Source organism: Capricornis sumatraensis, chromosome 2 (genome assembly GCF_032405125.1).
Source record: "Capricornis sumatraensis isolate serow.1 chromosome 2, serow.2, whole genome shotgun sequence".
NCBI lineage: Eukaryota > Metazoa > Chordata > Mammalia > Artiodactyla > Bovidae > Capricornis > Capricornis sumatraensis.
In genome coordinates this window covers 82,243,725-82,270,652 of record NC_091070.1, presented here as the reverse complement: position 1 = coordinate 82,270,652, position 26,928 = coordinate 82,243,725, and the positions used below count along the sequence as shown (strand labels likewise).

Here is a 26,928-nt window from a genome sequence, read left to right as displayed (position 1 = left end):
GTCCATCAAGTCAGTGATGCCATCCAGCCATCTCATCCTCAGTCGTCCCCTTCTCCTGCCGTCAATCCCTCCCAGCATCAGAGTCTTTTCCAATGAGTCAACTCTTCACATGAGGTGGCCAAAGTACTGGAGTTTCAGCTTTAGCATCATTCCTTCCACTGAACACCCAGGACTGATCTCCTTTAGGATGGACTGGTTGGATCTCCTTGCAGTCCAAGGGACTCTCAAGAGTCTTCTCCAACACCACAGTTCAAAAGCATCAATTCTTCAGTGCTCAGCTTTCTTCACAGTCCAACTCTCACATCCATACATGACCACAGGAAAAACCACAGCCTTGACTAGGTGCACCTTAGTCAGCAAAGTAATGTCTCTGCTTTTGAATATGCTATCTAGGTTGGTCATAACTTTTCTTCCAAGGAGTAAGCATCTTTTAATTTCATGGCTGCAGTCACCATCTGCAGTGATTTTGGAGCCCCCAAAAATAAAGTCTGACACTGTTTCCACTGTTTCCCCATCTATTTGCCGTGAAGTGATGGGACCGGATGCCATGATCTTCCTTTTCTGAATGTTGAGCTTTAAGCCAACTTTTTCACTCTCCACTTTCACTTTCCTCAAGAGGCTTTTTAGTTCCTCTTCACTTTCTGCCATAAGGGTGGTGTCATCTGCATATCTGAGGTGATTGATATTTCTCCCAGCAATCTTGATTCCAGCTTGTGTTTCTTCCAGTCCAGCGTTTCTCATGATGTACTCTGCATATAAGTTAAATAAGCAGGGTGACAATATACAGCCTTGACATACTCCTTTTCCTATTTGGAACCAGTCTGTTGTTCCATGTCCAGTTCTAACTGTTGCTTCCTGACCTGCATACAGTTTTCTCAAGAGGCAGGTCAGGTGGTCTGGTATTCCCATCTCTTTCAGAATTTTCCACAGTTTATTGTGATCCACACAGCCAAAGGCTTTGGCATAGCCAATAAAGCAGAAATAGATGTTTTTCTGGAACTCTCTTGCTTTCTCCATGATCCAGCAGATGTTGGCAATTTGATCTCTGGTTCCTCTGCCTTTTCTAAAACCAGCTTGAACATCAGGAAGTTCACGGTTCATGTATTGCTGAAGCCTGGCTTGGAGAATTTTGAGCATCACTTTACTAGCATGTGAGATGAGTGCAATTGTGCAGTAGTTTGAGCATTTTTTGGCATTGCCTTTCTTTAGAATTGGAATGAAAACACCTTTTCCAGTCCTGTGGCCACTGCTGAGTTTTCCAAATTTGCTGGCATATTGAGTGCAGCACTTTCACAGCATCATCTTTCAGGATTTGAAATAGCTCAACTGGAATTCCATCACCTCCACTAGCTTTGTTCGTAGTGATGCTTTCTAAGGCCCACTTGACTTCACATTCCAGGATGTCTGGCTCTAGATTAGTGATCACATCATCATGATTATCTTGGTTGTGAAGATCCTTTTTGTACAGTTCTTCTGTGTACTCTTGCCACCTCTTCTTAATGTCTTCTGCTTCTGTTAGGTCCATACCATTTCTGTCCTTTATTGAGTGCATCTTTGCATGAAATGTTCTCTTGGTATCTCTAATTTTCTTGAAGTGATCTCTAGTCTTTCCCATTCTGTTCTTTTCCTCTATGTCTTTGCACTGATCATTGAAGAAGGCTTTCTTATCTCTCCTTGCTATTCTTTGGAACTCTGCATTCAGATGCTTTTATCTTTCCTTTTCTCCTTTGCTTTTTGTCTCTCTTCTTTCCACAGCTATTTGTAAGGCCTTCCCAGACAGCCATTTTGCTTTTCTGCATTTCTTTTCCATGGGGATGGTCTTGATCCCTGTCTCCTGTGCAATGTCATGAACCTCATTCCATAGTTCATCAGGCATTCTGTCTATCAGATCTAGGCCCTTAAATCTATTTCTCACTTCACTGTATAATCATAAGGGATTTGATTTAGGTCATACCTGAATGGTCTAGCGGTTTTCCCTACTTTCTTCAATTTGAGTCTGAATTTGGTAATAAGGAGTTCATGATCTGAGCCACAGTCAGCTCCTGGTCTTGTTTTTGTTGACTGTATAGAGCTTCTCCATCTTTGGCTGCAAAGAATATAATCAATCTGATTTCAGTGTTGACCATCTGGTGATGTCCATGTGTAGAGTCTTCTCTTGCAGTGTTCACTTTTTAGCAAAAGTACTCTTTTCCCCAAAGAGCATGACATAAAGTGGTATGACTGATCCTAATCATAAAATAAATTCTTAAAAATTTGATGTGTTTTGTTAATATTAAGTTAAAACATTAAGACATAACTGCTATAATGGTAATTACTGAGCATGTGGCTATTTTGTTGAATAGTGCATGGATTATAGAAAATTATTCAGATGCCTCAGCATCCAATTTATTTCTGAATTTTATTTTGGCCTATGATTCTTGAATTCTTTATCAAGGCATGCAACAAATTGCAAATTGTAGACAGACAATCTCTTTAAAATGGGAGCAGTTCATTCTGAAGGCTGCATAAAAATGACTTAATATAGCAGTGCCCAATGTGTTATAATCAGGCATATATGATGATTTAAAAGCATGTTTATCAAGTTCTTCATATTTAAAAAAAAATGTTTTAAAGATTGTGAAAACGTTAAAGTAGAACCTTAGAATAACTTAAAAGCCATTAACCTAAGCAGTCACGTTTTATTAGTTAACTTAATTCCAGTGATCTATCCAGGGTCTCGACAGGGAATAGTAGTTCCTAGGTTGACATCAATATTTAACTTGGCCACTTACAGTACGGCCTCTGACCTTGGTTAAATAGGTGACTTTTATGGTTTTTTCTGCTCTTCTGCTGCTGCTGCTAAGTCGCTTCTGTCATGTCCAACTCTGTGAGACCCCAAAGATGGCAGCCCACCAGGCTCCCCTGTCCCTGGGATTCTCCAGGAAAGAACACTGGAGTGGGTTGCCATTTCCTTCTCCAATGCATGAAAGTGAAAAGTGAAAGTAAAGTTGCTCAGTCCTGTCCAACTCTTAGCGACCCCATGGACTGCAGCCCACCAGGCTCCTCTGTCCATGGGATTTTCCAGGCAAGAATACTGGAGTGGGGTGCCATTGCCTTCTCCTGCTATAGAAATCTGTGATTCCAACATTCTATATTTAGTGGAAATTCTTGGTATTTCCCAAAGCCTGATTTTACTATAATAAGCCTCCTTCTCTTCCTATTGGTTGGACCATTTTGTTCTTTATATTACAGCAATCTATTAGGAAAAAAATATTTTCTTAAAGTTATATTTTTTGAAAAGGGCATTCTTTGCTGCAAATCCATTTTATTATTGTTCCTATCCATTTTAGAAATGTTAGTATAAAATAAAAAACTGATTTTCTACAGCAAGCAGAGATAGTTGTTTTTTTGCTAACACTAATTGCCAATGACAAGGTCCAAATTTACAAAGAAACTCCAATTTTATTTTCAAAGCCAGCTAAGTCAATGCCCTGTGCTATCCATGTTGTGTTCTTTTCCCTGACATTTTAGCTCTGAGTTTGAAAAAAAAAAAAAGGTTCAATTTGTCAATGACTTTGAACTACAGCAGAAAGGAAAACAGACAAATGTCCTTATATGTGCTGGTGACATGGTCTTCCGGCTATCCTAAGAAGCAGATAAATCATTTTGTTTTTTATCATCTGAATGGCTTTGTGTCAACCATTGTGTCAAACTGAATTATTTAAGGTAAAGATCTTTCCAATGTTCAAGTAGACACTTCCAATAACTTTCTCTAGCACTCCAGTTCACTCCTCATCTTGGTTAACAACTCAAAATCAACGTTCTACTGAAGCACCTATTAAGTTATAGGTTTATAGCCCTCCTTGGCTCAGTATCTCTAGAAGTTCCTTTATCTTAAAAACGAAAAAAAAGCAGGCTGTTTCCTAACATTATTTAAAAACACAAGTTGAACAAATTGAAACTATACAGTGATTTCTTCACAGCCCTCAAACATATATAGTAGAATACAGCCTCAACAAAGCTAACCTTAGGTTTCAAAACAGAAGTCCCAGGATTGCTCATTTCAGTTCAGTCGCTCAGTCGTGTCCAACTCTTTGTGACCCCATGAATCGCAGGATTGCTAGGAGGGCTCAAATACAGTGAGAAAAAAAGGTGGTCTTGGGGAAATCCAGGTCTATAAGCTCATGATGCCATGATTTTAGGATCCCTTTCCACTGGTCAAAGGAGAACATTCTGGAGGCTTGAGGCAGAGTGAGCCTAATAAGAAACAGAGGCTGTCCAGAAGACTTAAAGACCCTGGGGTCTGCATTGGATCATTTTATTACAACAGGAAAAAGTGGTTGGGAAAGTTTTTCATGCCAGGGCTTTCAGCGATGCATGGAAACATTGGGTTAGAGAGAACCCAAAGAGTGAGAAATTAGAGCTTTTTCGTGAGAATAAAAAGGAAGTCCAGCATGATATTAAGAGACTCCTTTCTATGAGCTCTCAGGGAAGAGCAGGCAGTCAGAAGCCATCTTTCCCTGTCAACCCGAGGCTGCGTGTCCTCTTCCCGAGGACGCTTGCCTCTGAGGGCACTGTGTCCACCCACCTCCCGAGCTGTTCTCACTCCCTCTCTTGTAGCTTCTGTCCTTCACCTTAGAGCATGCTGTTTACCACCACATTCACCGTCTCTATCACTGACCCCCACTCTATCACTGTACTTCTAAGTGTTTGAGCTAGGTAGTTGTGGGTTCATAGTTTGCTGTTATTTAGTCACTAAGTCAAGTCCAAATCTTTTACAACCCCATGAACTGTAGCCCGCTAGGCTTCTCTGTCCATGGGATTCTCCAGGCAGGAATACTAGGTGGGTTGCCACTTCCTTCTCCAGGGGCTCTTCCCCACCCGGAGATCAAACCTGTGTCTCCTGCATGGCAGGCCGATTCTTTACCACTGAGCCACATTGAAGCTCAGGTGCTCTTAACTATATGACCTCTTTCCTCCTCTATTAAAATGGTAGTAAATATTGTCACCTTAGTAGATTCTCAACAAATGCCTGTTTCTTTTCTTTCTATTGCTTTTCTTGGTATCCATTAGCACCTCTGTAGACTTCTTTGAATAATGCAAACATGCCTTTCTTTTAGAGTCCAGAGAGAGAGTCTATCAAATTGTCAAAATTGAATTTTTGACTTTTTTTTTTTTAACTTTGGCTCTGACTCTCTTTTAACTAGGTTTCTTTTACTCTGCCAGAGAAATGCTTTTCTTTTTACTTCTATATTTGCTGCCATTCCACATTCCTTAGACTGTACACAATCCGGCTGTTCTTTTAGCTAAATAACATTCCAAGGCAGCTATTGTTTAAGCGAGGAGTGAATATCATTTGTTTGCATTTCTTTGAATTTGCCCTCTCAGTTATCTTCAACTTGACTTTAAATAAAACATATGTATTGAGTTCCTCCCCAGTGTCAGATGCTTTTTAAAAACTTTGTCTCCCTTTTATCATCATGAAACCAACCCAACAAATTAGAATAGAATTAATGATTAGCATTGCTAATTAATATGTGGGCTTTCCTAGTGACTCAGTGATAAAGAATCAAAGAATCCGCCTGCCAATGCAGGAGAAGGGGTGTGGTGGAGGGTGTTTGTCCATCCCTGAGGAAGATTCCCTGGAGAAGGAAATGGCAACCCCATTATTCTTGCCTGGAGAACCCCGTGGACGGAGGAGCCTAGTGGGCTACAGTCCATGGGTTCACAAAATGTCAGACACGACTTAGCGACTGAACGATGACAACGGCAAAAATTAATATGTACTGTCACTTTAACAAGGTATTTTTGCTTTTAAAGTGTAACGATGCTGGATCATTTTCAAAATTTCTACTCTTGCTGTTATCCACACCTGGGGTAAAACTTATTTTTGAACTGCTGTAACCCCAGGCATTCCTTTCCACCTGGAATCAGGAACTCAAATACAGGCTTAATGCCTAGGAGGAAATAATCAGCTTGTTTAAATGACAGCTGACATCAGGAAGCCTTCTGAGCCAGAGGAATGACATGATGACAGCAGTATTTTGGGGAAGATAAATTTCACAGCCACATGCAAGATAGATTACCTGAAACCACATTAGCCTTTCTCATAGTTATACATCTGGGGGGTATGATTTAAAAGCTCATAAATACAATCAGTTTAAAGAAGGGACTGGTGAAAATTAAGAATTTCAAGCTTCCACCAAAGAAGATGAATCAATGTTTATCCAACTGGTTTGCATGTCCTAAATATTTATGTATACAACTGCATATTCTTAATACAGTCACTTGGAAGCCATGTGGAGGGATTCTGTCTCCCATGGCCCTACCTTTTGGTTTCAAGTTGCAGAAGAAGAGACATTCTCTGCAAGCATGAGGATTATTCATCTGGCTGCCACCTGAATTACTGTTATGGAACACATTGAGTTTGACAGATAACCCTGTTCTTAGCTGTCCTTCAGAAGAAGCGTGAAGGGCCCTTCGTGTTTAAGTATTTCAGCCAGATTTCTTCCTTCTGAGCATGCATGGAACACAATGTCTTTATTTCTTAATGAAATAAATAGTCACACTGGATGCATCTATGGTTAGAAGAAGGAATTATCTGATTGGATATCTTGCCCTAAAGAGCATTCTCTTGGATCGGGTAATGATCTCCCCCATGGAATGATGTTTTTCCTTGAGTCATAAATATTTCCTAGCTTGGTGAATCAACAGTTTCCTTTCCCAGCAGGACAACTGAGAAAATTAGAGACTATTTCAGTGAATAAGCTTGGACTTTAGGAATCTATTATGGAAGGAAGTGTAGTGATAGAGATGTTCCTTCCCTTAGGTGAATGAGTGCTGTGTGAGAGGAGAGAGACATCAGGGGACTTTGTGGGGAACAAGAGAACAAAGAGAAGCTATAGGAGGTGCTGAAACTATTCAGTCAGCTCTTGTGGAAGGGGAGGCCTCAGACTGCACAGAGCACCCCTGTGGAAGCACCTTAGGAAAAGCCAGAGAGCAGTCTTAGCCATAGAAGGAATGTGCTGTGCTTAGTCGCTCAGTTATTAAAACATTAACCTTATTTGATTTCTTGGATAGTCTAGCCCTCGATACGTGTAACCCTTGGTCGGCCATCCACCAGGCTCTGTTTTTCTTATTTTTAAATATTTATTTAGGGTCTTAGTTGTAGCACCTGGGAACTTCATTGCATCGTGGGGACTCTTTCGATGTGGTGCACGGACTCTCTGGCTGCGGAGCATGGGCTCAGTAGTTGCTCTGGGGCATGTGGGATTTTAGTTCCCTGATGAGGGATGGAACCTGTGTCCCCTGCATTGCAAGGTGGATTCTTAACCACTGAACCACCAGGAAAGTCCCAGGTTCCTCTGGGCTAAGGGACTATGCAGGTAAAAAAGAGAAAGAGCCAGAAGTCCCTTCATTCAAACCCACCCTCACCACCTCTATATTACACATTACTTACCTTCTGTGAACTTTGATAAAGTAGGGACAGTTAAGAAAATTAAACAGGATAACATGTTAGGTGCCTAGCACACGGCCACTTCTCTACCCGTGACAGCTGTCAGGCAGATATGTGGGGCTTCCTACTGCCTGAATCCCTGGGAGTTGCTTGAATCCCTATCTAAGACAGTGCCCATAATACCTAGAAAAGAAGTTCCTTGCACTCAGAATTTCACTGAGCACCAACATGCCCGTGCTATGAGCTCCATCCACAGCCTCCCTTGCTCTTTTCCTAAAATGAACATGTGTACATGCGTGCTCAGTCGCTCAGTCGTGTCCAACTTTTTGTGACCCCATGGACTGCAGCCCCGTGGGACTCTCCAGGCAAGAATACTGGAGTGGGTTGCCATGCCCTCCTCCAGGGGATCTTCCTGACCCAGGGATCAAACCCGAATCTTATGTTTCCTGCACTGGCAGGCACGTTCTTTACCACTAGGGCCACCTGGGAAGTCCAAAATTATCCCTTTACAACTTTTGAAGGTTTGTATTACTGGTCTCTCGGAGAAGGCAATGGCACCCCACTCCAGTACTCTTGCCTGGAAAATCCCATGGGCAGAGGAGCCTGGTAGGCTGCAGTCCATGGGGTCGCTAAGAGTCAGACATGACTGAGCTACTTCACTTTCACTTTTCACTTTCACTTTTCACTTTCATGCATTGGAGAAGGAAATGGCAACCCACTCCAGTGTTCTTTCCTGGAGAATCCCAGGGACGGGGGAGCCTGGTGGGCTGCCGCCTATGAAGTCATACAGAGTTGGACATGACTGAAGTGACTTAGCAGCAGCAGCAGCATTACTGGTCTCTAAGACAAACCAGGAAACACAAAACAAAGGAACCCATACTTTTTTTTTTTTTTTTTTTCAAAAATAGAGAGGTAACAAAATTGTAAGAAAAAAAATCTCTGGAATTCTTGATACCATTGTCCCAGAATGTGATTGAAATGCAAATAGATCACAGGAGTTTTCCTGTCACAACCTGGCCTGGAGCACCACTTGAGAATCATGTGTAAATAGAAGTGAGCTTTCTGTGGACAGTGCAAACAGACCAACCTCCTCTCTTCGAGTAGAACGTGTGTGCCTGGTGTAAGATGAATTCCCTTGGCCACGCCCAGGAACAGGTCACTGAAGGGAGGCAGGTGCAGCCTCAAGAAGGGAGGTAACAACATTCTTCTAGCCCTAAGTCCAAACCAGTTCTGAACTGGATGCCTCCATCTGCATGTTCTCATTTAAACTTCACAGTAGACTTGAGAAACTCTATTTTAATGCCACTGTTTTAGAAGGAAGGAAACTAAGGCTCAGAAAAGTGAAATCACCTACAGGGGTAGCATGCATTACTACTAGTACTACTACTAAGTCGCTTCAGTCGTGTCCGACTCTGTGCGACCCCATAGACGGCAGCCCACCAGGCCCCCCCCGTCCCTGGGATTCTCCAGGAAAGAACACTGGAGTGGGTTGACATTTCCTTCTCCAGAGGTGCTCTTTGGTGGGCATCCCTGTGTCTAGAAGAAAAGAAGTTTGAAGATGTGGAAACATAGAAGAGAATTTTTTACTCCAGATTGTGAAAATGAAAAGGGGTTAAAGGAACCTACACAGGAGAATTAAAGGCAGGAGAATAGGCATAATGTAAATGCAGAGTTTCAGTGAAGACTTGGGAAGTCTGGGAACAGAGAGAGTTTAAATCACAAGTCAACTTCAAATTCAAGGTCAGTATTAACAGTCCTCCCAACCACTCAGGGCTTCTCATCGACCTTCTGCAATCTCCTAGCTTCTCTCCTCCTCATCTTTCTCTCTCTCTTCTATCTCCAGCTCTGGAAGCAAAGCCAGACTCTTCTACTGTTTAGCCCTATCTTAGTTTCACCATTCTCTCTTGTAACTTTGGTTCCTGTTGACCCCCAGGCCCCAAGGTCCCACCTCCCAGCCTGCGCAGTTTATCCAAATATTTTCACAGAGACAATTTGCTTTCCAAAAGAAGTTGCTCTTCTGGCTAGTAGATAAAAATCTTTTTCATGTGATTATGGGGACATAAGGAGAAAGAAAAGAGCATAGACCATTTGAGTGAGGAAACAGTAAACCCCAGCCTTGGAAAGAGGAGGGGGACATCAGAGTATAAAAAGGAGACTCTGGCAAGGAGGTCCTCTCTCTGCCACCCTGGAGAAATCACTTCCCTCCCCAAACTTGGTTCTTAATCCATGAAGCAAGGGACTGGGGCTCCCGGAGACGTCCCTACTGTCCAGCACTGGGATTCTCAAGATAGTGTGTTTATAGATGTGATGTCTCTCCTCTGTCCTTGTCCCTGTTAAAAATATCACAGAGAAAAAACTTTCCAAAGGCATTATTTCTTTTTTTAATTTTTAACCAAGAAGGTGATAAGGTTGTGTTGTCATTATTTTGACTGGATTAGAGAGTTTGTTGTGCAACTGGAGAAAAGTATAAAGGACCTGGAGTAAACAAAAAGTGACCTGGAAATGATCTCAGATGGCACAGAACTCACCCAAGGATGCTACTCAAATCTAGACCCTAATTCATTAAGCCCAAGGTTTCTAAGGAGCTCGCAGATGATGCCCATGCTGCTAGTTCATGGACCACATTTTCTGAAGCAGTAGGGTAGTGAAGATCCAATAGTGCTTATTATTCTTTACTTTTAAAAAGAAAATCAAAACAGAGGAGTGATAAGTAAGATTTGAAAGGATTTCCATCCAAAAAGCTGAAATAAGAATGTTTAGTGTCCTAGAGGAAAGTTCCAGTGAAAGAGAGAAAGAGAATTTGTATGGCTAAATTTAATGAATGAATTAATGGTGATCAAGATGTACACTCAGACCCTTGCTCTAAGATGACTCCATCAAAGACCTGATTTTCTAGGAAAACTTCTGTAGTATTCTTCCAGGTTCCAAAGCCACGGACTGCCCAGTCTTCCTTACTTGACCTTCCACAGACCATCCTTCTTCAATCCGTTAGTTGCTCCTTCAGCCTTACATCATTGTGCCCTTGCCCTCCATTCTAATGCCGTCTCTCCGGTTCGGGCCTCCTTCCCTCTGCGTCCATCCCAGTGTGTTGTCTTTGTGCTTCTGCACCTCTTCCATCTGTAATCCGTTGTCTGTGTGTGCCAAGCATCTTCTGAAAACAGCATTAGTGCACCCTTCTCCCAGTCTAGAGTCTCAGGATTGAGCCCTCATGCTTTGGCAGCCAGTCTTGCCTTCTCATCTCCTCCCACCCCACCAGTCCTCTCAGCCATCCCTGAAGAGATCCCCCAGTGACAGCAAAAAAACCCATTAACCCCCAAAGTTTAACTCACATAGATTTTTAAGCATTTTCTCGAACATTCTGGAAATAGAAGGCCTGAATATTCCACCCACATTTTTAAATGCTCCACAAAAACATTTTGAGAAGTGAACATCACATCTTAACAACAGGGCAGAAACTTGCACATAAGGGCACAATAAATATGCAGTCACCCTGAATTTCTGAATCTAGACTATCACTCCTTTTAATGTTTAGCCGTTGTTTCTTGTCCGTAAACGATTGCTTACATGAGTACCCTTTTAGCAAGGCTTATAGGTGCCATCTTGTGGAGAAAAATGCAAACAGGCAGGTCTAGAGATAGACTGTGAATTATGGGAAATGACAAGGACAAGCATGAGCCTCCCTCATTGCCTTCTGGTCCCCGGAAGGGACCACGGTCCTCCCAGGTCCTTCTGGTTGGACCTGCACCTGTGGATGTGGGCTGTCTGCACCCAGGAGGCCATGTAAACTGGGCCAATGTGCAAGCAGCCTCTATCCTGGAGGACAGTTCATCTGCCCAACTCACTATTGACTTTGATGGTGATCTGGCCTCCACAACATCACCCTCTAAAGTGTAGACAGCGTCTCTCTGCTCCCTTCTGCAAGAAACTTCCAGGTCCTGACCCCTTGGCAGCCCTATAGAGTTAAGATACAATCTGACCAGATATTTTAAACAGAATTCTTTTTTTAAGTGCACAGTGGAGTGACTCCCTCCCATCCAGGCTGCCACATAACATTGAGCAGAGCTCCCTATTAAACAGAATTCTCTTTAAACAGAGAAGTTACCAGTCAGTCTTACGTTTTAAAAGTAAAGTTCAGAGGTTTCTCCTATTCTGTTAAAAAAAATATGGGCACCTTTTGTTAATATAATAGAGAAATTGTCATTGTCATAATGCATTCATGCCCCCTCATTTCAGTCCATTAGGGAGGAAGATCGTGAAAGTGAAGCATTGAAATTTAAAGTTTGAAATATCCCCCAAGCTCCAGGGAAAGATGACCCTAGGAGGAGAAGGGTTGGGGTTTTTTTCACTGCATATCAAATGTTCCCTCTCAGGATCCCATCTCTCAGATTTATAAACATTGGTGTAGTTGATTCTCACCCAATTTTATCCTAGGAGGGTGCCAACATTTTCTTCCCGTTGAGTCACTTGGTAAGGTGCTATTCTCTAATGAAATGAGATGAAGTACTGAAAAGGGACAGCCAAAAACTTAATTAAAGCCAGATTGCCAGTTTCACAATTGCCTTCATTAAGGAAGCCAGAATACCTTTTATCCCATGCACCATTCCTTCCCTTCCAATGAATGACATTATTAGTTTGGTTCCCATTGATTCTTGTTGCCAATTTAATTTTGTCTACATGAAGCAAATTTCTCCTTTAGACATGGCAGGATTTTTTCACATCAGGACTGTACCCCATTTTCCCCCAGAAACAGTTTAGCACCAGAAGAGACTTCAAGATGATTCAGTTGAAGAAGCAAATTGGTTCCTATAACTTTATTCTCTTGGTTCCTCAACCAAACTGCTCCCTCATTCAACAGATACTTACTACGCACCTCCTGTATGCCAGGCACTGTGCTCTTTCCAGTACCTATGTGCTCATATTGAAGTTACGCCAAAAGGCAAGCTTCAAGGGCTCTAGAAGGCAGCTTGATGGCAATGGGAAGTGTTTTCTAAGACTGGATAATTACGTATTCTTTGCTCATTAGCTTCTGACATTTACAGATAACTGTTTTGCACTTCTTTGAAATTGCCACTGTTTTAAAGCTTTTTTCCAGGGTATCTGTGCTTTTAGGTCTCCCATGAACTGTGGAATAAACTAGAGCAGTGCTTCTCAACCGGGAGTGGTTTTGTTCCCAAGCCGACTTTTGGCAATGCCTACTCCAGTAGCTCAGGTGGTAAAGAACCCACCTGCCAATGCAAGAGACACAGGTTCAATCCCTGGGTTGGGAAGATCCCCTGGACAAGGAAGGAGTATTCTTGTTTAGAAAATTCCATGGACTTAGGAGCGTGGCATGTTCGCAAGCCTATACAGATATTTTTGTTTGTCATACTGAGGCAGAGGGTGGCTGCTGGCATCCAGTAGATAGAAACCAGGGCTGCTGCTAACCATCCACAGCGCAGAAGACAGTTCCCACAACCAAGAACTATTTGGGCCAAAATGGCACTAGGGCTGCAGTTGAGAAACCCTGGCCATGGGGAAGAAGGGCCGACAGGATGACAAGACGTCTATGGGGCTTCCAAACCCTTCCAGCCCCTCTTCACCAGAACAGTTCTGCTTTTCTCAATTTACGGATTGAAAGTCTATTTCTGCACGGGATTTTGTTTGAAAAGTATGCGTTTTCTGCTTAAGGGGGAGAAAGAAAATGACTGAGGTGGAAGGTAACTCTCGACCTTGCATCTTACAGTTGAGACACATGGAGACAAATCAAGTGAGCAGTGTGTGATACAGGATGAGGGCCGTCAGGGGCAGACTGGAGCCATCAAGTTCAGCTTCTGTCTTGTCTGTGCAGGGCTCTGCATCCTTCCCTCTGAACATTTACACACCATATTAAAAGATGGCATCGTGTCTGCCTTTTGATTTAGACCAGGGGTTGGCTTTTTTTTTTAATATATAAATCACTAAAACAAATATTTTAGGCTTTGTGGGCCGTACTATTGTATCTAAAAGTAGGGTCCGGCTGCTCGCTGCTCAAAAGCTATTAAAGAGGCCAGGTTGGTGGAAAGGAAAGTTTGCTTTGTTTTGGATGCCGGCAGCCAGGGGTGGGAGGGCAGATGCCTGTCCAGAGGTTGTTTGCCCCACTGACCGTCAGTGGGCAAGAGCTTTTATAGGTTGAGGGAGGGGGCTACATGCAGAAATAGCACAGTCAGTTCCGACAGGCGTCTTGAAATCGGCCATCGGTGGTCTGATCAGGATCATTTAGATTAAGCATAGCTAATCTTCAGTGCCAGGGTCGGTTTGTTTCCATTTCTGGAGGCCAGCTCTTGGAGCTGTGGCAGCTTATTTGACAGCTGCAGTCTGCTCATCATGTAGTTACCTTCTTTCACCTGGGGAGGGTTTTAGTATCTATAAGACAGCTCACAGGATATGGCTCAGAATATCACCTATCACCCTTGAGAAGGAACTGGAAGTCCTTGACTATGCTAAATGACTAGGAAGTTATTATTTCCCATTGACTGTTTCCCTTTGTTTCCACATTTTCTCACTTCTCTGATTAAACTTAGCCTTTGGCTTAAGTTTTCCGCAGACAAAAGTTAAGCTGAGGACATGAGGACAAGGACCATAGGGTCTTGCTCCACTTCACTATCTCTGTCTCAATGACTCAACCCTGCTGTTGTAACACAAAAGCAGTCCCCACAATAACTAATGGGCATGTTTGTGTTCCAATAAATCTTTATTTGTAAAAACAGGTGGTGGCCAGATTTGGCCAGTGGGCAATAGTTTGCAGACCCCTGATTTGGACTATAAGTTTTCAGTAGGAACCAGGTTGGTTTTACCTTCCTGTCTCTCCTGTCTAGCCCTGTATTGGCACATAGTATGGGTTCCCAGGAAACATTTACTGAACTGTATTGAGAGTCCATCATGTAGGCACAAGCACTGGAAGATTTTCATGAGAAAACAACTGGGAAAAGATCCATCCAGTATTTCTCAGAGGATTTTTGTTTATTTCCCTATGTTGGACATTTAAGATGTTTCCATTTTTTTATTAATAATAATATGGTAATGAGATCCTTCACACAGAAATTGTTGGCCTCTTCTAATTTCCTTAGTGTAAATTCCCAGAAGAAGAATTCCTGGAGGCTTCCCCAGTGGCTCAGTGGTAAAGAATTCACCTGCCAATGCAGGAGACATGAGTTCGATCCCTAATCCAGGAAGGTCCCACAGGCCGAGGAGCAACTAAGCCTGTGCACCACAACTATCGAGCCTGTGCTCTGGAGCCCAGGAGTCGCAACTACTGGAGCCTGCAGCACCCCAGAGCCCGTGCTCCGCAAAAAAAAAAAAAAAAAAGCCCCTGCAATGAGAAGCCCACACACCCCAACTAGAAAAGGTCTGCTCAGCAACAAAGAACCAGCACAGCCAAAATAAATAAATAAATAAATAAAATTTTAAAGCAAAACAAAAGAAGAAGAATTCCTGGGTCAAACAGTCTTTTTTGCTAAATAGCTTTCCAGGAAGGTGGTATTGATCTACATTCCTGACTGTAAAAAGAAGGAGATATTTATCATAAGCCCAAGAATTTCTTTCAACAGGATGTTGTGAATAGAAGTTTTGGAATCCGTATATATTTCCACGAATTAGTTCAGCATAAATATAAGTACATTGGTGTTAACGACTAATCATTTTAATAATACTGTTCTCCCCACATTGTTGTGACAGCATGGTTATTAAGGCACTTTGTTTTACCTGTTGGTGTCATCTGGCCAACTGGTGGAGATTACCCTATCTGGTGTGTTTACTGAGCACACATAGAAACATCTGCTTCCCATTAGGGAGTCCGAAGCTCCAGTATCTGCATGCCTGGCACCAGCCTACCCTGCCATGATGTACAGAGGCCTCCTCCCTGTGAAATTCACCACCAAACATGTCATCCAGATTGCTCATTTCCCATAGGAAATTTCATTTAGGTTAATTTTGGCACGCAATTGGGGGCAATTCTTGAGCAATTTCTCCTGTGATGGCTTGCAACATGTAAAATTTTCCTACAACATGTTGCAGAAATCACTGGAAGAGTAAAAGGATATCTGATGGTTGTCCAATCACCTTTGTAAAAACAAAAAATATCTCTTTTGAATGACAGTACATGATGAGCAGAAAAAAAGAGATGAAATGTAGACCAAGGACCAGATGCTTGTTCTGTCCATTTTCAGTTGGTACTATTGGAGCAGTAAGGATGCAAAGGAACCACATAAGGTGCCTTACATTTTTGGTGAACTTGGCCTTTTCTTAGCTCTTCAGACTTCTCTGAATTTCTCCGAATGAAGAAGAGAATATCTACAACTGAGAAGTAATAGAAAGTGCTATAGAACTAGGAGTGAGTCTAAGCACTTACATGTGATGGGATTCACTTTAAAATGGATGGATTCCAGATAAAACCAAGTCTGTTGATAAACCCAGTGTTTTCTGAGAAGCCAGCCCTATCACAGCATCCTGCTAAATGCCTTCTGTGTTTACTTCGTTCAATCTTCGCAACTGTGCTAGGAGGTGCCACCCCAGTCGCAGATAAACTGAGGCTCAGAATGGCTAGTCGATGCGTCCATTGATGCAGCACTCCTAAGTGGAGGCGCGTCTCAAGGCCTAGCTCAGGCAGACTCCAGGGTCACCTTCTGAGCCCACTGCTAGCACATGGGTGGTGCCTCTGAAGAGTTTAGAGACATGTTGTTGTGTTTGGCCGTTCAGTTGCTCCTTTATGATCCCCATGCACTATAGCTGCCAGGCTTCTCTGTCTATGGGATTTCCCAGACATGAATACTAGAGTGGGTTGCCATTTCCTTCCCCAGGGGATCTTCCCAACCCAGGGATCAAACCCTCATCTCCTGCATTGGCAGGCAGATTATCTCTGAGTCACTAGGAAAGCCCATTAGAGAGGCATAGACCAGGGCTACTAAGTCACGCCCATCAGAGACCAGTTGACCAGATATGCAAAACCAGAATTCACTTCAGACTCATTTTTGAGCACTGTCCCGTGTAGGTCTGGATGATGGTAGAAATGTTTTCAGTGCCAAGCCCAGAGAGAAGCAACCCATCTAGCATCACATGCAAGTCAGGGACTGAGCCAGGACTGTGCCTCAGGTTGCCTGATTCCCAGTACAACACTCTTTCCATCACACCCAAGTGCCTGGTAAATGACGTCAGCTCCCCTTATCAATTTACCCGGCCATGTTTTGGAGGAGAATACTAGCTGCTTTAAAGAAAGTAACACAGCACACAAGTCCAGACATGTGATAAAATTTTGTAGACATGTACACCAAAAAAAAAGTGCAGGTTAAAAAATGCCAAAATCCAAATGAAGTTTATTCTTGAGTTAATATACTGATATGCATGATATACATGGTTTTGACAATGTGAGATATTGTTCTCAAGGGAGGCTGGGTGATGGGGTCACTGAAATGCTCTGTACTATTTCTATAGCTTTTTTTGAGTCTTAAGAACTATTTTAAAATGAAAAGTTATAACAATAAGAAGGTAATGTGATAGGAAGATGAGCCAAGATATTTATTCACTTACTGTGTGTATAGTGTTAAAATAGTCGGTGTGTGAGAGATACATGACACGTTTGATACTCCATAATGTTAAAAGAGGAGAATGCCAGAGTCACTCCTGGACCAAGCTCTCACTGTCGCTGTGGTAACAGTGCCTTGAACTTCCTCCTCTACACCTAGGTCACTGCCACCATCCACTCCTTCAATGATGCTCGAACCCTCAGTGTGACCTCTGATCCTTTGGAGGGGGACAGTTTTTGCATAATAGTTATAAGCATGGGCTCTGGCTTCAGATCCAGCCCCACCACTTATTAACAGAATGGCTTTGGGCCAGTTACCTAATCTGTCCCCTAAGTCCTATTTTCCTAGTTTTTCAGCAATAGTATCAATTGCTTTTAAGAGTAAATGAGAAAACTGTATATTCAGAGGACCTGGAAAATGACAAAGACTGTAAATGTTAGGTATGACAGATTGAGGAGGGGGAAGAAGAGGACGACAAATGGAGCTCCCTTCCTCCTCACGAAGACCTGTCCATTTTGCTTCCTAAGCATCTCTGAAATCCTCTTCCTGCCATCACTATTCCCCTAGTTCAGACTGGGATATTGCCACATTCTCCAGACTTATCTGCCCCATTGGTAATTATCAGCTTTCTAAAAGAGAGTTGATCTGACTCAGCATGACACAGAGGATGCAGGGACTCCTCATTGCCTGTTAGCATGTCATTTTCTGCCTGTATGTCTTATCCCTCTGGTTAGAATCAAGTTCCCATAGGCAGGACCTGTGTCAGATTCAGCCTGGCATTTCCCAGATGGCCCGCCTGGTGCAGTCACTCAACAACATCAGTGATAAAATGTGTGTTTACATCTTTCGATCTTGCCATAAATGATCCTTCTTGCTTTTCAGATTCTAGCCCAAAGTCACTTCCTTAGCCATGCCCTGCCTGGACTCCAAGTTCAACTCTTCTCTCTTTATATCATCAGATAGTCATCATAGCCCTATGCAGGAGAAGGGACAATTATCAGGGTAATTTGCTGGTGGTCACAGTGTTAAAAATAAAAATCTTAAAAGCATGTCCTCCACCCGGTTCATGTTATGGGATTGTCCTTCCTGCTTTGTGACCTGCATGTAAGACATTTAACACCTCTGTGGCAATCCAGTCTCTCAGAGGCCCTGAGTGGCCTCTAGAACCCTAGAAGTGTGCTCTGCTAGCCCCTTGACACTCCTCAAAGAAGGTTCACACACACACACACAACACACACACATACCCCTTCTTCTGACTTCTCTTTTAAGGAGTGAACCCTGGGGGCTCAGAGTCCAGAGATGGGTTCTGGGAAGGCAAGATGTTATCTTCAGTTTTGCCATCACTTGTGCCACCACGTGCTTCTCTGAAGGCAACCCCCAGACCAGGAAAACCTGCTGTAGCCCTCCCTCTCCACATCTAGATGTATCAGGAGTGTCTGTGCTGTATGGGAAATCCGGCGGGGGATCCATTGCACTGTGCAGAACATTTTAATACAGTGTCTGATTTATAAGGTAGAATGCTTTTCTGTCTGTGTCTGGGTTGCCTGAAGCAATCTATGGCTGTATAATTTCTTTGTGATTGTCCCACTCTAACTGGGCTGGGAGCTGAGGATTCATGCAATGTCAGCCCCCATCTTCGAAAGCTCTCGTTCTTTCCTGAAATAGCCCATACACCCCATTGACAAGAGAAGAACTCACTAGACTGCCTCTTCTCCCCACTCTAAGACCCACTCCTCGCTACAGCCAAGGTTATCGTCTGAACAAAATCTGAGGGTGGCCCTCACCTTCTTCAGACACCCAGTGGTTGTTGATACAATAGAATAAAATTCCAATTCTTCACCCTGGCAAACAAGATCCTTAAGAAACTCAGCTGAATTCTCCAGCGTCCTTTGATCCCTCCTAGCAAACCTACGCTTCCACCATGTGTGTCTATGAGCATGTTTCCTGATTCCTCAGTGTTTCTTCCTACCTCTGTGTCTCGGTACCCATTCTTTAATTTACCTGGGGTACCCCAAGAGAATGAGCTCCATCTGGGAGAAGCTGAGTCCAGGGGTATCAAGAATGGATCATGGTTGGGGGAAGGGAGGAAAGTTAGATATTGCTAGGGCAGGGAGTGAGTGCTGCCAGCTTCTCTTTCATCTCCCCGTCAGTGACCATCAGAGGCATCTCCTTAATTCAGTTAGCGTCTTTCTTTGGCAAAGTGGGATCTACTTTCCCGAAGTTTTCCTGATGGTGGGTTTTTGTTTATTTGTTTGCTTATTTGAAAGCAAAGGAGAACCCAGAGCAGGGGTGCAGGGTAGAAACCATGCACGGAAAGCATTTTCCTTATTTTTCTGCTACAATGTGCACGGGCTGAGGGCAAGAACTGTTTGAGGGAGGAGAAATACATAGGAAACATGGCATTTTGAAAAGTTAATGGGATGTATAGGAACATACTGAGATGATGTTCTGCTATTGTCAGAAATAATGTTTTACAGAGAAGCTATTTGTGAAGAAAGACCAGTTATTGTTGATGGACTAACGTGCACGCAGGAATATGGAAGTAATAATGCCGATGTACAGTGCCTGCAGAGAGATGTCAGTCAAAACACGAAGTAGGCGTTGGGCTGGGGGAGAATGAACACCTTTTGATTTGACTCTGTCTATAAGATTGGACCCGTAGGACCCACATGAACAGACCCAGGGTTGTTTAACAAAATCCAAGGTGGACTTTGAATGGTTTGCTGACCACTTTGCCCCTGCGGTGGGGTTTGATGACTGCTCTTAGAATTCCAGAACCATCACAACCCGGTGATTCAGCAAATGTCTCTCAAGTTGTAGAGTACCATTCTAATTTCAAGTATCATTTCCTGTCCCCTTAACCCAGTGAAATAAATACTGTCATCCCGATACTTCATTGTCCAAACTGCGATCAGCTCACTTCTATCTGCCTGCAGAACTGTGACAGAAACTTCTCTGTGCAGACCACACACCCTAACTTTAAATTCAGGATACATGAATGTGAGTCCTCTGGAATCAGTGGTGGAAAAGGATTCTGTGAAAATCATTCCATTCTCTCCTAAGGTTTGATTGCCCTAAGAGATACATGAATGGGGAGGGGAAAGATAAAGCAAAAAGATCTTGGGATGAATAATGGGAAGACTCTTCAGGGGAGGAAATACAAGAAGGTCAGATTTCCTTTAAACCCTGATGGGAGACTGCCTCTACAGACAGTATCCTGTTATTTAGATGCATAGAGACCAGTGGGGATCCAGATCTTAACCAATTTGATTTAATTTCCTAAGAAACAGGGCCTGAGAACACTACTTTTGGGGGGGTTCTTGGCTAAGTGTTTGTACTGTCTGTCATTTAGAACCGAGGATGTGGGGCCAGACCCCAGTTTTAGGTGCAGTGCTTATCGTGGTCCCAAAATCTTCCAATGTGGGATGGGTTTCCTGGACAACTTCAGTGTCTAACCTGTGTAAATAAATGTCCAACCCCCACACCCTCCTTATTCTTTTTCCCTGCGTTACTTTTCTCTTGATCATTTACTACCACCCGATGTGCTTGTTTTACTTACTTGTTCACTCCAGTGGCTCAGACGGTAAAGAATTTGCCTGCAATGCAGGAGACCCGAGTTTGATCCCTGAGTTGGGAAGCTCCCCTAGAGAAGGAAATGGCAACCCACTCCAGTATTCTTGCCTGGAGAGTCCCATGGACAGAGGAGCCTGGTGGGATATAGTCCATGGGGTCGCAAAGAGTTGGACTGACTGAGGACTAACACTTTCACTTTACTCCCTGTGACCCCCACCTCGCCGCTACAATGTACATTTCACACATACCTAGAAAAGAAGTCCTTTGCCCAGAGTAGGTGCTCAGTAAAATTCTGTTGAGTGAAAGGCTGGAAGAACTTGCTCATCTACAGGAGCTGGATGGGGGCAGGAACACAGTCAGTTCAAGAGCCTCAGTGGTCCCCTGTCCCCTTCATCCCTGGGACTCTCCTGACATATGCTACAAGAGTCTCTTGTTTTCCACCTCTTTGCAGAGCATTGGCTGTGATGACTACCTAGGCTCCGACAAAGTTGTGGACAAATGCGGGGTGTGCGGAGGCGATAACACAGGCTGCCAGGTTGTGTCGGGTGTGTTTAAGCATGCCCTCACCAGCCTGGGCTACCACCGAGTTGTGGAGATTCCCCAAGGAGCCACAAAAATCAACATCACCGAGATGTACAAGAGCAACAACTATTTGGGTAAGCTCGGCTTTTTTCCAGAGGAAACCATCTGTTGTTCTCAGGGGCTTCATTCCATCCAGGATGGTGACACAGCAGTGTCCGGAGGTCCTTGGACACTTAGAAGGTGTCACTGGAGAATGCCAAAGCACCACCTTGTGTCCCCTTGAAATGAGACGGAGAAAGTAAGAAGGTCTTTCTTGGAAGGAAATGTTTAAACCAGCCTTTGTTCCTTCCAATGAAATAATGTTGTGAAACTGAGAACGCTCTACTTTGTTTCTCTGAAATGAGGGAAGATCTTTGGAAAGCCCAGAGATCTGCCAGTCTTTTTCCGTTGGAATTTCAGGGGGATGGGGCAGTCAATCATCCTGTCCAGACTCTCACTCTGCAGGGATCTAAGGCAAAGGCCATTTTCCTCTTCTTTCTGCTTCATCAGCCTGGGGCAACAGTATGTGTGTGTCTTCATGACAGCTGCAGGACCTCTCAATGATCATTTAGGGCAATATCATCAATACTGGGAGACCATTTTCAACCCATCTTCCCACAAATGGAGATGTTTGTTGAGTCTTCCTTCTGGGTTTCTGGCTGATTTTATGCTAAGCAAATCAGGTCCTGCAAGTTAATTTTTAGCAATTCTAATTCATGTAAACATGCACTAATCAGTTAACAAAATAGTATAAGGAAAGCAATTTTGCAATATACATTTTTATTCTTTAATTAATTATGTAACAGGAATTTAAATAGCACAGACTATGTGCCAGACATTATTCTTGGTGCTTTACAGGTATTAATTCATTGAACCCTCTCAAAGCCCCAGGGGATAGGAGCTATTTATTCCCCTCCTCATTTCATACACAAGAGGACAGGCACAGGACATTTGTGTAATTTGACAAAGTCACAGCAAGGAAGAGGTGTAGTTGGGATTTGAATCCAGGCAGTCTGTCTCCAAGCATCTACCAAGTAATAATACCTATGAGCAGTTTTGGTTCACCAGGCAGTACTCAATGGCTGCAACAACTGAGAGAGCATGAATTTTACAAATTTCAAATACCACGATCACCCCAGAAGATAACTCCAAACCTGAGACCTCCAGATACTGCAGCTTGTCCTTCTCCACCGCGGCAAATGCATCTAAAATTAGCTTCCTTTGGTTTTATTGGTGGGAGGAGGGAGGAATGGCAAATGGGACTCGGAAATAAATCCAATTAAAGTGGAAAAACTGTTACATTTGCAAGCCCAGAAGCCCCCAAAGTAGCAATAAGCCTAGGTTCCCCGTGAGCGGTTTGTTGCATTATTCTTCTTTGTAAAAAAATAGTCTTTTTGTCCCCTTTCTTTCATACTATTAAAAGAACAAATCTTCATAAATATTCTGTTCCTAGAATGGAAAACGTTCTTCAAGGGATTATTTTAAGTGTGATTGTGTTCAAATGTACCAACAAACAATGCCACTTTTTGTGAGCTTTGCGTAGTTTTTAGTACTTTCCCTGAATCAAATTAGTTCTAACCAGTAAGTGATTTTTAAGCTGTGCCTTCTGAAGTTAAAATAGATAACCTGGGAGAATATCCGCCAGCTGTCTGAATGGAAGCTACTCTCAGAGTCCCAGTGTTTTCATCTAGAATCTTGCTCTTACAAGTATTCATGAGAAGCCATAGGATAACAAATATTCAGGACCCCGCAGAGCCCCTGGGACTTGTTAGCAGTTGACAAATGTTCAATCTATTTCTTTTGTCTCAGAGAGCTTGTCAGTATGTCCAAGCTTCATGGAAACAAATTCCGTGAAAGTGAAAGTCGCTCAGTCATCTCCGACTCTCTGCGACCCCGTGGACCTTACAGTCCATGGAATTCTCCAGGCCAGAATCCTGGAGTGGGTAGTCTTTCCCTTTCTTCACCAGCTGAGCCACAAGAGAAGCCCAAGAATACTGGAGTGGGTAGCCTATCCCTTCTCCAGGAGATCTTCCTGACCCAGGAATCGAACCCGGGTCTCCTGCATTGCAGGTGGATTCTTTGCCAACTGAGCCACAGTAATTCCCTAAAAAAGATGAAGAGGAGGCAGAGGAGGATGTGGGTACCCAGAATCAGTGGAAGGGTGATTCAGAAAATCAAGTACCACTTCCTACAGCCAGTGACCAGTGGGGTGTGTGAGAAATCCAGCCCATGGCAGTGTTCCATGATGCCACATGGGCAGAGTGGGAGAGCAGAGAGAGAGAAAAGCAGATGGGAGTGAAAGAAGTTTCCAGAGGTGATGAACAGGGGCTTGTGTTTACGGTACTTAAGCATCACTTAGGACACAGCTGCATCACTCAAGAGGCTCTTTCGCTTTCTTCTTTCTTTTTTATTGAGATTTAATTTGCCTTCCGTAAAATTAATTCTTTTAAAGTGCACAATGGATGGGATGGTCTTTTTCTCATCACAGGTGTTCTCTTAATCTATTCCACTTATTCTACTAAATTTCCTGTTCTGTGAAGTCTGTATATTTTAAAAGTTAAATTGCATCCAATTGTTTGAGATTATGTGTAAGCTATTAGAGCACAGGTCTGTCTAGCTATTTTTGAATTTTTCAAAGATTATAGTTCACAATTCACATTTTCAAACATTGAAACATCTTTCAAAGAGTTATGTGGTAAGGTTCTCCACAATTTTCCGAGTAATGATGTTTTGTTTTGTTGTTTTGTTTTGTGACTTCTACCTGTGTAAACTGTGTTTTGTACAAAAATTTGACTTGATGCACAAAATTGAGTAGGCTGTCTGCATACATTTGTTCTGCAGAGGAGGCAACTTAGAGGAAAGGAATAGACCAGATGCTTTTAAAAATTGCACAACTTTAACAAGCTTTTTTTAGTTGCCCTATTGTGTTTCTGAATAGCCTGTAGTTATTTGTAATGAAAATCAGACACGCCTTGTGAAATACTTGGAATTTTTTAAATGACTAACTCTCCAAACTTGATAGAGATAGAAACTAGATTTCCATGAAGACAGAAGGACCTGCATTATTCGTGCTGAAGAAGATGGTTTAATCACCTCGTTTTTAAAGGGTTTTTGAAAACCCACAATATTTAAATGACTTACTCTAAGCTGTTTGCTTAGTTAATAGTAGTAATTGTACTGTGTGTATAGTACTTTAGTCGTCAAGTGTTTTTCCACGTATGGTCTTCTGACTTTTAAAACTGGACATTCTTTACTTGGCTTGCTTCACAAAAGATGAAGTTACAGTTATTGAATTATTATTGAATTGCGCTGTGAAAGGTGAAATTTAAAACTCAAAAACTTTGGAGAAATGTCTATTCAAGTCTTCTGCCTATTTTTCAATCGGGTCTTTTGGTTATATTGAGTTGTATGAGCTAGTAATATACTTTGGATATTAATCCCGTATTGATCATATCATTTGCAAACATTTTTATTCGGTTGTCTTTTTGTTTCCTTGATGGTTTTCTTTGCTGTGCAAAAGCTTTTATGTTTAATTAGGTCCCATTTGTTTATTATTGCTTTTGTTTCTTTTGCCTTAGGAGACAGATTCAAAAAATATTACTAGCATTTGTGTCAGAGTGTTCTGCCTATGTTTTCTTGTAGGAGTTTTATGGTTCCCGGTCTTAAAGGTCTTTAATCCATTTTGAGTTTACTTTTGCATATGGTGTGAGAAAATATTCTAGTTTCATTCTTTTACATAGTTGTCTTTTTGAAGAGACTGTCTTTTCCACCATTGTATATTCTTGTCTTCTTTGTCATGGACTTTGTTGTTGCTGTTCAGCCGCTAAGTAGTGTCCGACTCTTTGTGACCCTGTGGACTGCGGCAAGCCAGGCTTCCCTGTCCTTCTATATCTCCTAGAGTTTGTTCAGACTCATGTCCGTTGAATCAGTGATGCCATCCAATGCCATCCAACCATCTCATCGTTTGCCGTGCCCTTCTCTTCCTGTTTTCAATTTTTCCCAGCATCAGAGTCTTTTCCAATGAGTTAGCTCTTCGCATCAGCTGGCCAAAGAATTAGAGCTTCAGCTTCAGCATCAGTCCTTCCAGTGATTATTGAGGGTTGGTTGCCGTTAGGATTGACTGGTTTGATCTGATTGCTGCCCAAGGGACTCTCAACATCTTCTCCAGCCCCACAATTTGAAAGCATCGATTCTTCGGTCCTCAGCCTTCTTTATGGTCCAATTCACATCTGTACATGACTACTGGAAAAACCATAGCTTTGACTAGACAGACCTTTGTTGGCAAAGTGATGTCTCTGCTTTTTAATATGCTGTCAAGGTTTGTCATAGCTTTTCTTCTAAGGACAAGCATCTTTTAATTTCACAGCTGTAGTCACCATCCGCAGTGGTTTTGGAGCCCAAGAAAACAAAGTCTGTCACTCTTTCCCATATTTTCCCCCATGTATTTGCCATGAAGTGATGGGTCTGGATCCCATGATCTTTGTTTTTTAAATGTTGAGTTTTAAGCCAGCATTTTCACTCTCTTCTTTCACTTTCATCAAGAGATGGCCTCTTTAGTTCCTCTTCACTTTCTGCCATAAGGGTGGTGTCATCTGCATATCTGAGCTTATTGATATTTCTCCTGGCAGTCTTGATTCCAGTTTGAGCTTCATCCAGCTTGGCATTTCACATGATGTACTCTGCATATAAGTTAAATAAGCAGGGTGACAATATACAGCCTTGACATACTCCATTCCCAATTTTTGAACCAGTCCATTGTTCCATATCCAGTTCTAACTGTTGCTTCTTGACCTACATACAGGTTTCTCAGGAGGCAAGTAAGGTGATCTGGTATTCCCATCTCTTTAAGAATTTTCCACAGCTTATTTGATCCACACACTCAAAGGCTTTAGTAGTCAGTGAAGAAGAAGTAGATGTTTTTCTGGAATTCCCTTGCTTTTTCTATGATCCAATGATGCTGGCACTTTGATCTGTGGTTCCTGTATTTAGAAAAATACAGCTTGTGCATCTGGAATTTCTTGGCTCATGTACTGTTGAAGCCTAGCTTGAAGGATTCTGAACATTACCTTGCTAGCTTGTGAAATGAGTGCAATTGTGCAGTCATTTGAACATTCCTTGGCATTGCCTTTCTTTGGGATTGCAATGAAATTGACATTTTCCAGTCCTGTGGCCACTGCTGAGTTTTCCAAATTTGCTGGCATATTGAGTGCAGCACTTTCAAAAGCACCATCTTTTAGGATCTGAAATAGCTCAGCTGGAATTCCATCACCTCCACTACCTTGTTTGGAGTGATGCTTCCTAAGGCCCACCTGACTTTGCATTCCAGGATGTCTGGCTCTAGGTGAGTGATCATACCATCATGGTTATCTGGGTCATGAAGATCTTTCATGTATAGTTCTTCTGTGTATTCTTGCCACCTCTTTTTAATACCTTCTGCTTCTGTTAGGTCTAAACCGTTTCTGTCCTTTATTGTGCCCGTCTTTGCTTGAAATGTTCCCTTGGTATCTTGAGGAGATCTCTAGTCTTTCCCATTCTTTTGTTTTTGTCGATTTCTTTGCGTTGTTCACTTAAGAAGGCTTTCTTATCTCTCCTTGCTGTTTTTTGGAACTCTACATTCAGATGGATATATCTTTCCTTTTCTCCTTTGCCTTTTGCTTCTTTTCTTTTCTCAGCTAATTGTAAGTCCTTCTCAGACAACCATTTTGCCTTTTTGCATTTCTTTTTCTTGGGGATGGTTTTGATCACCACCTCCTATATAATGTTACAAACCTCTGTCCATAGTTCTTCAGGCACTCTGTCTATCAGATAATCCCTTGAATCTAT

The 26,928-nt window shown here is 42.6% G+C and overlaps 1 protein-coding gene across 1 annotated transcript in view; it reads left to right on the top strand.

Annotated features, from left to right (window-relative positions):
• Window positions 1-26,928, top strand: part of THSD4 (thrombospondin type 1 domain containing 4) — a 227,558-nt gene that overhangs the window by 99,442 nt on the left and 101,188 nt on the right. Inside the window, exon 2 of the mRNA XM_068966534.1 lies at window positions 20,996-21,200. Coding sequence (XP_068822635.1) covers window positions 20,996-21,200 — 205 coding nt within the window. The remainder of the gene's footprint in view (window positions 1-20,995; window positions 21,201-26,928) is intronic.